The following is a 19,303-nucleotide window of genomic DNA, read 5'->3' as shown; positions in this document are numbered from 1 at the left end:
ACAAATAACTTTCTTCTGAAACTCGTCAGTCTATTCTTGTTCTGAGAGATGAAGGCTATTCCATGCGAGACATTTCTGATCAATTTGATGTTATTTTTTTTTTTTAATGCTTTTCTTTCGAAAACAAGGACATTTCTAAATGACCCCAAACTTTAGAACGGTAGTGTAATGCTGTAGACTTCCTTCGACTACAAGACATCCATTCTAAAAGTGTTATCAGATATACAAACTGCTAGTGTTTGAATGTGACATAAACACTGCTAGTGAATGAATGAGACATTAATACTAATAGTGAATGCGACTAGCTTTAGATAGATAAACCAAGCAGGGGAAAAAAATGTCACGCAGGGCGATACATACATTTTTTAAATAAAATGGATATAAGCCTGAGAGACATGAGAGACAATCACCTGCTGCTTTATTGGCTCTGTAACAAATTACATTATGGAATTCATCAGGCCAACTGCATATAATAGAGCTTGACAGCACCTGTTTGTCTCTATTTATTTGGATCCCATATTGTGAGGTATTTCACACTATCATGATAGGGCCAAAAGAAAATAGGTGCAAACACAGAAACAGATTAACAGACCTTCACCTTGCATGGAGCAAACAACCCAGCATGCTGACTGGATCACAGGCACACACTCACACACACACACACTGCAACATCTCTCCCAAACATTTCAGTACAGGACCTGCTGCTGTTTATAATGTAGTAGTTCCCTCTTGAACCATTTGGCTGTAGTTTTGCTCCAGTTTACAATACAGCCTTCGGAAAGTGCATTCGGAAAGTATATAGACCCCTTGACCTTTTCCACATTTTGTTACGTTACAGCCTTATTCTAAAAAATTTTTTTTTTTATCCTCATCAATCTACACGCAATACCCCATAATGACAAAGCGAAAACAGTTTTTTTGAAATGTTTGCAAATGTATTAAAAATAAAAAACAGAAATACCTTATTTACATAAGTATTCAGACCCTTTGCTATGAGACTCGAAATTGAGTTCAGGTGCATCCTGTTTCCATTGATCATCCTTGAGATGTTTCTACAACTTGATTGGAGTCCACATGTGGTAAATTCAATTGATTGGAAAAGCACACACCTGTCTATATAAGGTCCCACAGTTGACAGTGAATGTCAGAGCCAAAACCAAGCCATGAGGTCGAAGGAATTGTCTGTAGCGCTCCGAGACAGGATTGTGTCGAGGCACAGATCTGGGAAAGCGTACCAAAACATTTCTGCATCATTGAAGGTCCCCAAAAACACAGTGGCCTCCATCATTCTTAAATTGAAGAAGTTTGGAACCACCAAGACTTTTCCTAGAGCTGGCTGCCCAGCCAAACTGAGCAATCGGGGGAGAAGGGCCTTGGTCAGGGAGGTGACCAAGAACCTGATGGTGACTCTGACAGAGCTCCAGTTCCTCTGTGGAGATGGGAGAACCTTCCAGAAGGACAACCATCTCTGCAGCACTCCACCAATCAGACCTTTCTGGTAGAGTGGCCAGATGGAAGCCACTCCTCAGTAAAAGGCACATGGCAGCCCGCTTGGAGTTTGCCAAAAGGCACCTAAAGGACTCTCAGAATCTCTGGTCTGATGAAACCAAGATTGAACTCTTTGGCCTGAATACCAAGCGTCATGTCTGGAGGAAACCTGTCACCATTCCTACAGTGAAGCATGGTCGTGGCAGCATCATGCTGTGGATAAGTTTTTCAGCAACTGGGAAACTAGTCAGGATCGAGGGAAAGATGAACGGAGCAAAGACAAGCGAGATCCTTGATGAAAACCTGCTCCAGAGCGCTGAGGACCTCAGACTGGGTCGAAGGTTCACCTTCCAACAGGACAACGACCCTAAGCACACAGCCAAGACAACGCAGGAGTGGCTTCGGGACAAGTCTCTGAATGTCCTTGAGTGGCCCAGCTAGAGCCCGGACTTGAACCCGATCAAACATCTCTAGAGAGACCTGAAAATAGCTGTGCAGCGCCGCTCCCCATCCAACCTGTCAGAGCTTGAGAGGATCTGCAGAGAAGAATGGGAGAAACTCCCCAAATACAGGTGTGCCAAGCTTGTAGCGTCATACCCAAGAAGACTCGAGGCTGTAATCGCTGCTAAAGGTGCTTCAACAAAGTACTGAGTAAAGGGTCTGAATACTTATGTAAATGTCATATTTCAGTTTAAATTTTTTATAAATTAGCAAAAATTTATAAAAATATGTTTTTGCTTTGTAATTATGGGGTATTGTGTGTAAATTGATGAGGGAAAAAAACGATTTAATCAATTTTATAATAAGGCTGTAACGTAACAAAATGTGGAAAAAGTCAAGGGGTCTGAATACGTTCCCAATGCACTGTAGCAGTCTCACCACATGCATGGGAAAGTCATTGCAGTGTGTCTGCCAACTACAGCAAGCTAGATGTATGCACAATTAGCTAATTATACAAACACATCGCCACATCTCCAAGGCCATTATCAACTCGTTGATGTGAGTTGCCTAATTCTCAACACATTTGGCTCACTGTATTGTTTTATTGAGGGCTGTATAGCCAACTCCTATAGCCGTTGTCATGTTTGGCATGAAAATGAGTATAGGAGTTGTCAAAAAAGCACAAACAGATCTGGGATCAGACTAGACTAGCAATAGGATGTCATGTGAAATTTGCATTATAATGAAGAGGGGCATTTGTGTGTCATATCTGGAGGCTTGTGGGGGTCAATTGGGAGCGGGGGTAGGGAATGTCTTCAAGGAATGATTCCTTCTCTCTTTGTGAACTAGTGAGCAGCAGATGTCATTCGATTAAACGTCTTTCACATGAAATTGCTCACATAGAACTTCACTTGATTGGTTTATTGAGGATTTGAAATACCCTGTTTACTAAAAGGAAGTTTCTTACAATTAGATATTTTAAGAGAGGGGGTCTATAATAACATCAGGGTTGACTAGGCCTACATCATTGTACTTTACTATATGGAGAGGAAATAGAATAATATCTAGATGTGTTTTTGTGCTCCTCATGTCGTGCTGCTTATCAGTAGGTTATAAAAGCATGTTATTTTTACCATTTTAGTTTCGAAATGGGTAACTTTGTCCCTAAAATGACCACACATGGACATACTATTCCTTTAAGGCTGGGTACGCCCCGCGTGAACTGTTTTATGCAAATATATGCGGAATGTAACAATCGCAACTTTCTTGGGACCAATCAAAGACGCGCTCTAACCGCGGGAGATCCAAATTTCGCGGGACGAAATTTGGCGCTAAAAAAGCAGTTCTTCCGAGCTCCAAGTCTCTTGTATCAAAAGCTAAGCTTTTTAGCTAGACAGAGAACCGGACAGTGACAATATCTCCTCAACGGAAAATCTGAAGAATCCTCCTAAACTTTGTATTTCTGGAGGAATCTGCATCTCAAGACGTAAACTTCAAAGTTTGCCCATTCAGGACTTGCAAATATAGGGAGTGCTTGTTGTTTATTTATTTAGCTATTAAATAATTAGCTAGCTAGACAAAGTTTACGTTTCCTCTCAACTGGACAAATCAAGGATAATATCGGTTGCAATGCTACAGTAGGCAAGTCGTTTAATTTCTGAAAATACTAAAGCAAAGTATATATCCGGTGATTAGCTATTTCACTTATGCATTTTGCACATTATTAACTAAATAGCGTTTTTATGAAATTCTTAGGACTTTTATCAAACTAGCTACGAATTGTGAGACATCGTTTCCAGTTCGTATCGGAAAGACTGCAACTCCTCTCATTCACTGTCGTGAGTACGGATTTCTGGAATATTTTGCCTTTGCTACTAGCAAAACGTATTTTAATTTGAACACAGTCGTTATTTTAATTGACTAAAATGATACGGCTGCCCAAAGGCGTTTCTCCTGCGTCTGGCCGAGGTGCTGTAGGAGGACTGTCGTTTTCACAGAATAAAGTTTTGTCCGGAGTGAAGACAGAATTCTTCAGCACCGGGTTATCCAGTCCACCGATGAACTCTGTACCGGCTGGATACTTCACCCAAATCTGCAACACGACAGCGGCCGAACAAAGGGTGAACTGCCTCTATGCAACCCCCCATGGACCTGAAGCTAAACCCATCAGATCATGCTCCGGCAGACTACCGGTAAGACTTTAATAAAGGATGATGCAACTACCAACAATCGATATTACTGTTATCCACCTTATAATTAACGTTACTGACTATACAATATATCAAATTATGGATAAAATATTCTTGAATTGCACTGGTATGAATATATTTATCGGAGTTGTGCTGTGCATGACATTGAAAAACTGTTTGACATTATCAGGCAACGTCACCGAAGCAGCGTGCACTCTGTGGCAATGAATGGGTTGTGATATTTTCGCGTGGCTTGAGAAACAAGCTTGTTTCGGTGACCTTTCTCCCGCAGCCCAGCTGTAATAGGCACAGAGGGTTGGGGTGTCCCCCCCTGTAAAAATATTTGATGAATACCCCTCAGTAGGGGTTAGCTAGGACTGGGGGTATCACTGAATTTAACAATGCCCATGGCTAATTTCACCCCGATTTGTAGAGGGAGATTTCTCCTTCTAAATGTCCATTTATAGTTACACCTTACATGAATGAGGAAATGCTGCATCTGGAAAGGAAACTTATTTCATAATGCCCAACCAGCCAATAAAGGTCATTTACCCAAAAATGTGATTTAGCTTAACACATTGTTCACCCATAGCCCCCAGCTGTCACTAACCAACCAAGCCATAACCCCACCTTGTCTGAATTGCACCTGTCTGCTCAGGTCATATACACCCTGCTCAACCTGTGTGTGTCCATCCACAAAGGTCACGGGTCACAGCTGGACAACCACTCACTTTTCCTGGGAGTTTGCATAATTTGAATGTTGAAACATGCCACACACACACAGGAGTACTCTTGAGGGAGATAATAACATGTTGCTGATGAACACACACACACCCAGGGTTCAGTGTATGAGTCCAGGCTGATAATGTCTCTATTGCTTAATATTGAGGGGGGCACTACTCCTGTGCTTTGCGCCAATACAATGACATTAACTTGGCTAGTCCAAGACTAGGCTAATGCAATTTCCATTGTGTACTACTCTCCATTGTCATAATGTCAACTTCCTGTTCTAGGCCAAGTCTGACCAAGGCACAAGGTCAGGCGATCAGGGTATTCATCGCCCCCCTCTATCCTACTTTTAGGATTAGGACTATGAGCTTTTCCTGACCAGGAACATTTTGTTATAAAACGAGTTACTACTAGATTACAAGTTACAACTAGTTCTAGCCTATAACTAAGGCCCAGAGTTTTTCCTCGTCGGGTCAATTCAAGTGGTCAGAAAACCCCCTGACCCTAGTTATGGGAAACAACAACTCTATCCTGATACTAGTTATGATAAACAACAAAATGTCAGCCTCGGCAGGCAATAAGTTCCTTCTATTGTCCGGAAAGCACAGTGGGCAGAGAGGCTGTACTTGCCCTGGAAACATGGTGATGATAATAGTGTCAGAAGAAGTGATGGCGTAGGACGTCCTCTTGCCCTGCTACTCGTAAACACTTTGGGTTACACTGTGAAGGAGTCTTCATCCTTCTCCCTGCTGAAGCTATTCTCATTAACCTCAAATATGGGTCACTCACAGATACTTATATAATAACAGATAATATATGCCATTTAGCAGACATGTTTATCCAAAGTGACTTACAGTCATGCTTGTATACATTTGATGTATGGGTAGCTCCGGGAATCGAACCCACAACCCTGGCGGTGCAAGTGACATGCTCTACCAACTGAGGCCATACAGGACCACTTCACAGATTGTCATGGATACTTCCAACTTGGCAGAGATGAGCAAATGGTCAAGCCTCAACGTCACACTAGTCATCCTCTCAGGTTATCTATAATGAACTATTAACTCTCTAGAGTTTGTTTCCACTTGAGTGTAGGAGTGCCCTAATACAATATCAAGGTGAATATACAGTATGTCCCCACTGTGTCATATTTATAGTGATCGCTGCTATGATGTTTGAGTGATTGGCGAGCTGTGAAATTGTCACTGTATTTCCTGTGAGGATGATACTACTACTAACGTGTCATTGTTTGACAGAGTTTTACTCCCGAGTTGAAAAACAGGACAGAAGGTCAAGGAGTGCTCTCGGGGTTCAGTTTGACACATACGTGAGATTGAAGTTCACAATAGGTGGGAATATAACACATCATGGGCCCCGTGTAGCTCAGTTGGTAGAGCATGGCGCTTGCAACGCCAGGGTTGTGGGTTCGTTTCCCACGTGGGACCAGTATGAAAAAATCATTGCCTTAACCCTCTCTCTGGGACCCCCATGGTTAGCCCCAATTCAGGCTAGGACTCTGGGTGCTGGGGTGTGAGATTGCCTACTTTGCCCCTTGTTTACACCAGCCAAAAGCTCTCTTTCTCTCTGTTATCTCTCGTTCCCCCTATTTTTTTGTTGGCCCGCTCCAGGCCCCACCGACCCACAAACTAGGATGCTCCACTTAATGGGGCCGTCTTTATTATGTGTGAGGGACATGGGCTAGCTTGGTGTTGAATGGGTCTTTTTGTCACACATTGAAACGTGTCCTCGTCTTGGAAGTCAGGTTCTACGTAACTGAACTGGTGTTTTGAAGAGAGAGAAGGTAACAGGCCAGTAGCTAGAAGTGAGTCTGTTGAAAGCATTTGGTTAATGTGACCCAGCTTTGTGAAATGCCCCTGGAGAAAGTCCAGTCATATCTGTTGAAATGGAGGGAGTTAGAGGGGTGGAAGGAGAGCTGAATTTACATGCACGTTTTAGGGTGTAGGCGCTTAGTTGCTGTCATAGAATGAGGCAATAACGGCTGTGTGTCATGGAGATAAAGAGGGGATTGTGAATGAGTGACTCAGTGTATTTAAACACATTTACATTTTAATCATTTGTCAGACACTCTTATCCAGAGCGACTTACACACATTTTCATACTTATCTTTCGTACTGATCCCCTGTGGGAATCAAACCCATAACCCTTGCAAACACCATGTAAATGTACTTAAATAGATCGCCTGCCATGGCCTGCTAATGTGTTGACAATTGCTGTGGTTAGCTGTTAACTCACTATGTTTGAGAATGACATTCTTTTAGCTACATTTATTGCTTGTGTGTGTGACTTATTATTTTTACATTTTAGTCATTTAGCAGACGCTCTTATCCAGAGCGACTTACAGTTAGTGAGTGCATTTTTCATACTGGCCCCCCATTATGTTCTGTATCTCTCTTTACATGACTTTGTGTTGTTAGCATTTGGTGGTTGAGTGATTTATTCCCCCCCTGTGGTATGCTAGCTGACATAGGCCCTGTATTTTCACATGCCAAAAGGTTTGCAAAGCGCTGACTCAACATTCAAAACCTCACTACAAACACAAACTCACAGGCCTAAGCCGGGCCGCTGCAAAGCTGCAGGGCAAAACTGTGGTAAAATGTTCAAGGGGAGGCCCATTCGAATTGGACACAACACAAGGTGGCCATTTTAACCACCACATGTCATGTAATCTTCTCTGTGGTTTATTTGACAGGTTGCATTTAGACTAGTCTCCAGAAGATGACAAAGGGTCACATTTTAATCCCTGAGGTGGTCTGAAAAGGTTTTAACAGTGTGGTCGGTGCCATCTTTCCTCAATCCCCCCTCTAGTCAGGCACTTAGGCATTTCCTTGCTCTTGATTGGTCAAAAGGAGAAGTCATGTCTTAATGCAGGTTGAACAAGTTTGAGGGGAACAAACAAGCCCCACTACAAGTCAATAAATGGGATATTATATCTTTATTACAAATGGATTGTTTTGTATTTACCATAGGTAGTAGGCCTACTGGTAGACTACTAATGTTTGCTTTGCCTGCAAGTTGGTGTAACCAAAATCTTAACACATGCGGTATATAGTAGGCTAAATCTGTGCGGTGCCCCTAAAGTGAATGTGTGTGTGTGGGTGGGTGGGTGTGTGTGTGTGTGTGTGTGTTCTAGAAGGATTAGACAGGTTCTCTTGTGGTCTCTCCCTGCCACCTGCTATGTGTGGCTCTGCCAGATGTCACTGACAGACAGGTGGACATGTGGTGGAGGACAGAGGGACAATGCCACCCTTTTTCCCCTCTCTCTCGTGGTTCAGTACAAATCCACATGCTGCTCACATTCTCAAATCTCCTCTCAGATCTACTGGAGTAAACTATGGTTTACTAAGGGATAGGAGTTTTTCCAGACCACATGTCATGACAGGAAACCTCTGGACCTACAGCCAATAACTTGCTCAGGACCAATGTCAGTAAAAAATCCAGACAATCAAGTCTATGTATGGTGTGCAATAAGGTAGCCTAACTCCTTAGGTGCTTTTCCAGAAACTTCCTAGACACTTTATAGCCTATTCATGGTTAGAAAAAATGGTGAGAAAAGAGAGCCAGTGCAATTAAAACCATAGGTGAAAGTTAAAACTACAAATTAGTTTCATTATACCTCTGTAGTCTGTGTGTCTAGATGTATTGTAATGACTTGACTTAGTACATAGGGCCTATTGCAGTGTCAGGTCATGACATGTGTCACGTAGTTTATAACATGGTTTGATTTGTAGCTTGTGGACATGTGTCCTTCGTGGCACATGCTGGGTTGTGTCTGTAACCACACTGAAGCAGAGCATAGTCTCATATGACATGCCCTCTCTCCAACTGTGATCTGGCGTGTGTGTGGTTTGTAAAACAAGAGATTATGGAGTTGTGTGTGTGTGTGTGTGTGTGTGTGCGTACACACATCTGTGGGGGTAACACCAGTTCCCAGGGCAGACGTTCAGTGTTCTGCTTGGTTCCCCCCCACTGCCACTGAGCTCATTATAATCTGGTCCTAATTTAGTATGTTGGATGGGAGTGGAGCGCGCCATTGCTGCAGTATGAGGGTGTTCTGAAGTCCTATTAATGATGTGTTCCGGAGGATTGAAAACGACCTCGTTATTTTTTAAACCTCCCATTTTGGAATCGGCGAGACTATGTATGGCTCATACATGCGTAATAAACCATCTGCAGTCCTCTTCCAGCAGGAGAAAGGCACAGAATCCTTACATTCTAACCTGCCATCACTTAGTACACGAGATACGCGCTCGTTCATGGCTACGTGATCTTACCATTAGTACATAGAATACATCCATCAATCCATACGTCCTAAATTAGAAAACATGTCGTTTAATTTCTCTCTTTCAATAGCCTACACTTCTCTGGAAGCAAGCAGAAAATGATGTGCGCTAAAGATGGAATTGTAGCCAGACAAATACATTAGAATACCATTTAGAATACCATTGTCAACCTGTTCAGAAACACTATGCTCACAACTTGAATCTCCTAAATGGTGTCACTGATGTATTTAGTTAGAATCTTGGAATATATTTGGAATATTGCTCAATAGACTAGGGTTTTTACCAGGCGCAAATCAAGGATAACACACATAGTTGATGCACTAGAGAAATGTACACTGCAAACTTTCACCCACTTTTTAGATAAGAAAATATCGCCCTACCTTTCTGTTTCAACCATCCATCCCAATCAAATATTTCCATGTGTCTGTCTACCTTTTGTCCAGTGATCATCATTCATCATGTAGACAAATACTAGTAGACAAATACTAGGCCTATATATACTCATTAGTGATGAGCGATTTGAGTATTTCTTGAGCTTGGTTCAGTTTCAGTTCGAGTATAAGAAAATAATCACTGTTTTCGATTTCGGTTTCTATATTAATAAAAAAAACCAAAACATTCAATGCATTAAGTGGGTTGAATGCTGTAACAACACAGAATAAAACAATTAGGCCTAATAAAAGTCCCATGATGGTAGTCACTGCCCATTACTACTGATATATTGTTAATCGTTTATTCACATTACTTTACTTTAATTAAAAAATATGAAAGAATAATTCCAAGTCATCTCATTTCTATGCTGTCTGGCAGAATCACTATTTTAGTAGTTCTTCAAAGTAAAAAAAGGCATACGTTTATGACTGCTATCAACCAACTATCAATCACTTAGATCAGGGGTGTCAAACATCCGGCCCGCGGGCCGGATCAGGCCCGCAAACGGGTTTAATCCGGCCCGCGAGATGATTATTATTTTTTTTTTTTTTTGTGTGTAAAGTATAAAAATGCGCTGCCATTTTTCAATAAAATAAACTGCTGTTCCAATTGCGTCCACTGGATGGCGCAATATCAATTGTGTTAAGCAAGCAAACTGTTTATACCGGGGCAGAGCAAGTAGGTCAAGCACGTGCAGCCAATGAGCTACTTTGTTTTGCCCGCGATATTTATTACGGCTTCTACTTTTAACATTATGTGCTTTGGCACCCTCATTGCCCCAATATGTCTCTGTCAAAAAATAGACAAGTGGACGCAGAGTGCAGAGTGTTCCAAGAAAAATGGTCATCCTATTTATTCACGGAATTGAATGGGAAAGCTGTATGTTTGGTGTGTTCAGAGCATGTTGCAGTGCTGAAAGAATATAACCTTCGTCGCCACTATGTGAGTCTTCATGCCGACAAATATGACAACTTTCAAGGACAGCGGAGATGAGAGAAGGTGAATGAACTGTTGGCGGGTCTGAAGAAACAGCAGTCTGTGTTTACTCACAGCCGAGACATCAGTGACGCTGCAGTGAAAGCTAGCTACCTCATTGCTAATGAAATCGCAGTGGCTTCAAAACCATTTAGTGAGGGTGAATTTGTAAAAACATGCATGATGAAGGCAGCGGAGATTGTGTGCCCTGAAAAGCGGCAGGCTTTTGCAAATATCAGCCTGACAAGAAACACAGTTTCAGACAGGATTTCCGATCTTTCAGTGGATTTGGACAGCCAGTTGAAGCAAAAAGTAAAGTCATTTATTGCGTTTTCGGTTGCAATTGATGAAAGCACGGACATTACAGATGTTGCACAACTGGCCATTTTCATCCGCGGAGTTGATGACACATTGACCGTCACCGAGGAGTTCGTGGAGTTGGTGCCGATGACAGCAGCTGATATTTTTACCGCACTCGTCGGCGCGCTGGACAGGGTCGGAGTGGAATGGTCCCGCGCTGTCAGCCTGGCTACAGATGGTGCGCCCTCAATGATCGGGAAAAAAGCAGGCGTTGTGACAAAGTTCAGAGAGAAAGTGCAATCTGCAAATGGAGGACGTGATTTTTTGACTTTTCACTGTATTTTGCACCAGGAGGCTTTGTGTTGCAAGTCATTAAAGATGGATAACGTCATGAAGGTGGTCATCCAAACTGTTAATTTCATCCGATCCAGAAGCCTGAATCACCGTCAGTTTGACAGCCTTCTCAGAGAGAAAGACCACATCTATGGCCTGCCATACCACACTGAGGTAAGATGGTTAAGCCGAGGTGCTGTGCTGAGGCGTTTCTTTGATTTACGAGAAGAAATTGAACAGTTCATGGAAGAAAAGGGCAAACCAGTGTTAGAATTTCATTCCGCAGAATGGATGCAGGACCTTGCATTTATGGTGGATGTTACAGAGCACCTGAATAACTTGAACAAACAGCTGCAAGGGCGCAACAAAGTTGTCACGCAGTATTATGACAGCATACGTTCTTTCAAGTTGAAGCTGTCATTGTGGGAGACGCAACTTGCCGGTGGTGATGCAGCTCACTTCCCCTGTCTGAAAAATGTGTGCGCGACCCAACATGTGGCAGACATGAAGCGGTTCAAAGATAAAATAACGGGACTGTTACGGGAGTTTGAGCAACGCTTTCAGATTTATGTTTATATGTTTTTATGTTGATGTGCTATTGTTTTTAATTGATTTTATTTTATTTGTATATTTAACCTATTCTTGACTCTGTGGTTCTTGCACTTGTTTGGGGAACAGGATTTCATTATTTTTATCTACATTTCTGCCTGAGAAATGACACCCTGATATAGTTCTGTGATCTGTGATATACTTCTGTGAATCACTGAGGCATTGTGTGTTTGTGTGTTCTTTGTCCTCAGAACTTTCAAATAACTTGAGGTGTTTTATGATTAATAGTGATGTTGTGCTTTTGGACACTGTCCTTAGGCTCCAGCTTTATGTTTATATGTTTTTATGTTGATGTGCTATTGTTTTTAATTGTTTTTATTTTATTTGTATATTTAACCTATTCTTGACTCTGTGGTTCTTGCACTTGTTTGGGGAACAGGATTTCATTATTTTTATCTACATTTCTGCCTGAGAAATGACACCCTGATATAGTTCTGTGATCTGTGAAACAGTTCTGTTAATCACTGAGGCATTGTGTGTTTGTGTGTTCTTTTTCTTTAGAATTTTCAAATAAACTTGACGTGTTTTATGATTAATAGTGATGTTGTGCTTGTACTATTTTGGACACACTGTCCTCAGGCTCCAGCTTTATGTTGTATGTTGATCGTATTAAAACAAAGAAAACAATCTGAAGTTGTTGTTTTTAAGTTATATATACCATGATTTTTCCGGTCCGGCCCACTTGGGAATAGATTTTCCTCCATGTGGCCCCTGAGCTAAAATGAGTTTGACACCCCTGACTTAGATCATCTATTTTCAGGTAGAGATACCTCGAGAAGCAACTGCTCTATATCCCCCTCTGTCTCTTTAGGTAGCGGGCATATAAATAAAAAAAGACAGACCTGACAAGTAGGCGCGCAATGGATTATGGTAATTGTAGTTAATTACCATGTTTTCTGCTCTAAACTATGTCGAATATTGGCCTGTTGGAAACTACAACTTCCTACTACATCGCACAGTTCAGGCTTGATCTGATTTATCTCTAGAGAAACGGCGCAATGTGTGCATTGAGCTCACAGAAAAAAACGGAATGAAATGGAATTCAAATAATTGAACCAACGTCAGTCAATTAGTTGTTTAAAAACCGAAAAAATATTCGAAATTTCCGTAAATCGTTCATCACTAATAAACATTACACGACTTTAAAGGAGTAGGTCATTTGATGCAAACATATACTGTAAGTAGGTTCCAACTTTTCCATGGTATAAATTACATTATCACAATCGCTTGCTTGCCATACTAGTCTGTACAACAACGGGAGTTAGCCACAACCAAGCCTGATAGACAATGTTGATTGGCAGGTGGCATTTCCACTGAGGTTGCAAGGTTAAAATTGGGAGGCGGGATCAGATCGGCACAGCATTGTCTAATAGAGCTCGCCAGCTTGTAGTACTAAAACCCGGAAATAAGTTACCTCTGGTCCGTTCAGCCATCCCATAGAACAAAACAAATAAGATCTCCTAAGCCTGTGTTTACCACAGACCTTATTTTCGGCGTTTATCCAAAAAACCTAAAAAAACGCCATTCATTTTCTCCATAGGCTTTATTCAACGAACCATGGCAGAGTTAGTGCCTACAAAAAGACGTCATTACTATTTCTCTCTGAGGTTGTGGGGTGCACAGCTAACGAACACAACAGAGTGTTTTTTTCTCTCCGTTCTCTTTGTGCACGCTACAAAGGCTCGAGAACAATAGCGTGCTGATGAAGTACACAGCTTTTGGCTCTTGAGCGCTACATTCAGAACTACTGGCTAAAAAAGTAGACAAAAGTACCGGAGAATCTTCTTAAAAGCATCACTGAGCCCCCTAACATGGTAGGGTCCTATCTGTGAGAGGGGTTAGAGAAGAAATGGGGCGAGATCGAGGAAATGGGAGAAGGATAAAAACAGAGAAAGAGGGAGGGAGGGAGGTGTGCTTGTACCCTCAAGAAGTAGGTACGAATTACATAGTGCGCTACCGTCTGGATGAAATCCTATGCCTCGTTAGGTAGTTCAGTCAGGAGTGTGGCCTTGCATAGTGGTGAATAAGTGTTCTTTTTCATTTCTGTGCCCCCATAACAGTGTGTATGATAGCAGTGGTCAACCCTAGTAGGCCAATCTGGCTGTGTGTGTGTATCATGGGGGAAAGGAGGAGTGAGGGGTTCATGGGGGGAAAGGAGGAGTGAGGGGTTCATGGGGGGACAGGAGGAGTGAGGGGTTCATGGGGGGACAGGAGGAGTGAGGGGTTCATGGGGGGACAGGAGGAGTGAGGGGTTCATGGGGGGACAGGAGGAGTGAGGGGTTCATGGGGGGACAGGAGGAGTGAGGGGTTCATGGGGGGACAGGAGGAGTGAGGGGATCATGGGGGGACAGGAGGAGTGAGGGGTTCATGGGGGGACAGGAGGAGTGAGGGGTTCATGGGGGGACAGGATGAGTGAGGGGTTCATGGGGGGACAGGAGGAGTGAGGGGTTCATGGGGGGACAGGTGGAGTGAGGGGTTCATGGGGAAAGGAGGAGTGAGGGGTTCATGGGGAAAGGAGGAGTGAGGGGTTCATGGGGAAAGGAGGAGTGAGGGGTTCATGGGGACAGGAGGAGTGAGGGGTTCATGGGGGAAAGGTGGAGTGAGGGGTTCATGGGGGGAAAGGAGGAGTGAGGGGATCATGGGGGGAAAGGAGGAATGAGGGGTTCATGGGGGGGAAAGGAGGAGTGAGGGGTTCATGGGGGGGAAAGGAGGAGTGAGGGGTTCATGGGGGGAAAGGAGGAGTGAGGGGTTCATGGGGGGAAAGGAGGAGTGAGGGGTTCATGGGGGAAAGGTGGAGTGAGGGGTTCATGGGGGGACAGGAGGAGTGAGGGGTTCATGGGGGGGAAAGGAGGAGTGAGGGGTTCATGGGGGGACAGGAGGAGTGAGGGGTTCATGGGGGGAAAGGAGGAGTGAGGGGTTCATGGGGGGGAAAGGAGGAGTGAGGGGTTCATGGGGGGACAGGAGGAGTGAGGGGTTCATGGGGGGACAGGAGGAGTGAGGGGTTCATGGGGGGAAAGGTGGAGTGAGGGGTTCATGGGGGGGAAAGGAGGAGTGAGGGGTTCATGGGGGGAAAGGAGGAGTGAGGGGTTCATGGGGGGGAAAGGAGGAGTGAGGGGTTCATGGGGGGACAGGAGGAGTGAGGGGATCATGGAGAAAGAAGGAGGAGGAGAAGAAAGGGGGATGTGGTCGGTGAGGGAGTGAGTCCATGGATTTCCTGGCGTTTGGCGAGCAGTGGGGCGGTTCCACACACACACACACATCAACACACACACTCCCCCCTTTAGAAGTGCTTCAGAATGTGATGGCCTTTGTCACTGCTCTTGAGACAACCGCCACAATTACGACTTGCCGCTTTTCAACAGCCACAATTAGCATTAGCAGACTGTATAGCCTAAGGCAGCACAGATCTCACGCTACAGTGGATGGGCTGTGCTTTATTCTATGGCCTGCTACCATCCTATCCTCATGATCTACAGCTCTATAGGACATTGTTGCATGTCAAGTGGACTTGTTAAGCATTCAAACTAGGGAATGGTTCCAATAGACTCCCTGCATCCTAATAATCCGTCCTTTCTCACAAAGTGTACACTTGTTCACTTCCCTTTAAACGGAAATGATTGGTTGGAGAAATATAGTGCAAAACTCTCAAGCCAATGCCTACGTCATCAGTTCAGTGATTTGAAATGTGTGGGGAGTAGTGAACGAGTGCACACTTCAGGAGAAAGGAGATATTATTGGGACACATGCTCCTTCTCAAGCTGTCTTTAACCTTTTTTCCCCCTGTTCTTTGTGCCCCCGCATAGGCCAAGAGGAAGCTGGACCTGGAGGACCCCCTGTACCTCCCAGACTTCAGGACCCCCAATGGAAAGGGGAGTGTGGCTGCAGCCAGAATCTCTAGTCCCAAAAGTGAGTCTGCATCAATGACAAAAACACTGCCCCCTACTGTCTTCATTATCAAATAAGGGATGGGTTGCGTAAAGCGAGACAACATAGTCATCCATCCATCCTTTATATCCTATAATATATATATAATAAATATATAAATAAAAAAATAATTCAACACACAAGCCACATGCAGATCTTTTCCAATCCATAATACCGAGTTCACATATGTATATTCCACATTATTATTGAATACATACCCTTACACAAATCCACTCCTGCATTCTCTTACCACATCTCTTGTATGACCTATGACCCTCAGCGCCCAAGTCCCCCGGTGAGCGAACGCGCTACGACACCTCCCTGGGTCTGCTGACCAAGAAGTTTGTTGGCCTGCTGAGCCAGTCACCTGACGGCGTGCTGGACCTCAACTGGGCCACCGAGGTCCTCGAGGTGCAGAAGAGACGCATCTATGACATCACCAACGTGCTGGAGGGCGTGCAGCTCATCCGCAAGAAGTCCAAGAACAACATCCAGTGGATGTGAGTAGGAAACTTAGGACAAGTGGACTAGTACACTCAGGAGAATATCACTCGGGACATGTAGACTTAGAACAAGTACACTTAGGATAAGTCGACACTTAGGATAAGTAACTACTCATTCTTCAGCTGTAGGAGGTGGGTCCAATTCCATATCAACTCCTTAGCCCCTACTCCTTGGTGCAATATTGATAGGTCCACCTTGCTCTGTAATCTAAAGACAATCATTTTTTAAGTGTTGAATGTTCCAACTTCACCTCTAACCATGATCCATCTATACCATGATGTACAATGTATATCCTCTGTAGTGGCTCATCATCAATACAAAATAAATAACTGTTTTATCAGGGTGGGTGGCGTATTCGAGGGCTCGGCCAGCGGCGGGGAGAAGTCATGCGCCCTGAGGAAGGAGCTGGGAGAGCTGGAGAGGGCCGAGAAGGCCCTGGAAGACCTGATCACGTCCAGTAGCACCCAGCTCAAGGAGCTGACCGAACACAGGGAGAACCAGCAGCTAGGCTACGTCACCTACCAGGACATCAGGTCTATAGGCAGCCTGCAGGACCAGACGGTCATCGCCGTCAAGGCCCCCTCAGAAACCAAGCTGGAGGTACCTGAGTCCTCAGGGGTGAGTGGTCATCTAGTCATAGATGGAGAGCTTCTCTGGGTTGTGTTCATTTGGGCACACTGTAGCAAAACATTTAGCAACGGACAAAATAAATTGCTTTTCTTCTTGGACAAGTTCAGTTAGTACCTGACCGTTTGACAAATGTTTTCTGCCCACTGAACAGCGGCACAATACAGCTGTTTAAACAGACATGAAAAAGGACACAGTGACTATTCCAGGGATTGACATTAAGGGTTGCCCTATTGCCTGGGGGCAAGTTACCTGGGTGTGCACGTTGAGTCTGCTCTGTGGTTGCCCCATTGGACAAGTGATTTTTAATTAGTGATAACAACCAAAATGCAAAGAATTACAGTAGGCTGGTACTTTACAAATCCGGGCAAGTCATCATACTCTTCGGGCAGCCCAAAAAAGACTCCTGACCTGCCCAATCCCTGTACCTCTTCCTTACAAGGATATGCTACTCTTACTAAGCCAATAATAGATGGCCTTCTCTTGTATAACAAAGAAAGACACTTTACCCTTTTGACATTTCCAAACCGAGCCCATTATCCCTCTCTTTCCGTAGTGCATCATTGTAACATCTTCCTATTGTCCTTTATCCACAGGGCCCCCAACAGATCTACCTGAAGAGTAAGAACGGGCCCATCGAGGTGTACCTCTGTCCCGAGGAGGGTCTGGAGGATGCCAGCCCCGTCAAGAGCACCACCACCCCCGGGAAAGACTACCCTCATCACCCCTTGGGTCACACTGCCACCCCCTCCCCCGTCATGGCACCACCACAGTACACCACTATCAAACAGGAGCCCCAATACACCAACGTCAAGCAGGAGCCCATGGAAGGTAAGCTGAACTGGGGCTCTTTTCTGATACGGCTGATCAGTGATCTGAAAAGTTCTGAAAGTTGCAGATAGCAATAGAATGAATAGACCTGAGACGATTCCCAATTATACATGACAGACAGTCGCAGCTGTTCTACACAATACCGTTCTGTAACGTTACACCCTCCTCTAAACAGTCCTGTGTGTTGTAAGGGGTGTCCAGTCACCCTCTCTCCCTCTCCGCCCTCCCTATAGCTGAACTCTCCAGACCTGCACCAGTATCCCTCCCCAACACCTCCAGCACCAACACCACCACCCTCCTGGATGTTGAGGGCCTCCTGGGCCTTCCCCCCAGCCTGCTCCAGATGACAGAGGACCAGCTCCCGGGCCCTGGGTTCACCCCCGACTCCAACGCCCTCTTCGTCAGCTTCTCGCCGCACCTCGACCACGACGACTACCTCTGGGGGCTGGAGGACGGCGAGGGCGTGTCTGACATCTTCGACACCTATGACCTGGGAGACCTGCTCCAGAGCTGAGAGATGGAGGGAGGGCAGATGGGAGGGGGGGGGGGGGGGGGGGCTGGCTGTGGTTATAGCCTAGTTATGACCACGTTACCTGACCTTAAGCAACTCTTAGCCCTAGTTATTATATAGGCTATAACTGGTCAGGGAAAACTCCTGTCCCTATTCATGAAGGAGTAGTGTCCTCTGTAGAGGTATGGGGTGGGGGGAAATGTTACACTATGAAGCCATCAACCTTTGCTTTAGCCATGTCTGTTCCATGTTAATGATTTGTCTAAAACGGGCCCCTTTATGGGCTCGCACCTTGTGTCAGTTCATTTGTATATCTATTTGTATACTTTTTGGGTTTGGATTTAGGGTAGTGCCTGGATTGACACTGGTGTGTGTGTTTGTGTGCGCTGTGTGTGTCCAGCTTATGAAGCTCTCAGCATTGTGGTTTGTGTATAGTGGACAGTTTGTGTCCGTCTCATTTCTATTCTGTGTGAAAATATAGACACAGCAAATTTTTTATGCATATCTGATGACCAGCAAAAAAAACAACTGGGGCATTTTGGGTAGGGGGTGTTATATTAATAACTCAGGATTTCAGTGTCTTTTCAAAAGTCAATTTTCTTACAGTGCCTATCTTTGGCCATTAGGGGGCAGCATTGTATTATGTCAGCTTTAGAGGATTGACTCAATCGCTGTATGTTTTACAACCGAAGTGAAATGGGGAGGTACTACTGAACGTCTCCAATAAGAACACAGATTTTCTTTGTCCGTTGCAAAACGTATTCAAATGTTGTGCCCTCCTGAACACGACCCAGATACCAAACATGGAGTCTGTGGCGCTAACTTAATGTGAAGTTTCAACAAGGTGTAGGAGTATGGGTAGTGTAGTTGTCAGGTATTCCCAAGATATCTGTTTATATTGGGGACCTGACCTGGTCACTACCTCGAGCCTCAAGCTTTATGGAAGGTCAGGTGGTGAAGTATTCTGTTTCCCATGATAGAATGTGTCCACATCACATCATAGAGCACAGCTGTCAAACTCATTCCATGGAGTATCTGCAGGTTTTCACTCCTCCCTTGTACTTGATTGGAGGAATTAAGGTCACCAATTAGTTACAAACTCCCCTCAC

The 19,303-nt window shown here is 44.3% G+C and overlaps 1 protein-coding gene across 1 annotated transcript; it reads left to right on the top strand.

Moving 5' to 3' along the window:
* Positions 1-3,854: 3,854 nt before the first annotated feature.
* On the top strand, positions 3,855-18,197 carry e2f2 (E2F transcription factor 2; the record flags this gene model as incomplete). Its single annotated transcript, XM_084143903.1, has 6 exons — positions 3,855-4,121; positions 15,601-15,703; positions 16,002-16,221; positions 16,567-16,843; positions 17,449-17,683; positions 17,917-18,197. 6 exons carry the CDS (start codon positions 3,855-3,857, stop codon positions 18,195-18,197), a joined length of 1,383 nt encoding a protein of 460 aa, XP_084000029.1.
* Between the last annotated feature and the right edge of the window lie 1,106 nt (positions 18,198-19,303).

This window comes from Coregonus lavaretus (assembly GCF_964263955.1).
Source record: "Coregonus lavaretus genome assembly, chromosome: 27".
Classification (NCBI taxonomy): Eukaryota; Metazoa; Chordata; class Actinopteri; order Salmoniformes; family Salmonidae; genus Coregonus; species Coregonus lavaretus.
The sequence above is the reverse complement of the archived record's forward strand: the minus strand, read 5'-3'. Positions and strand labels throughout refer to the sequence as shown.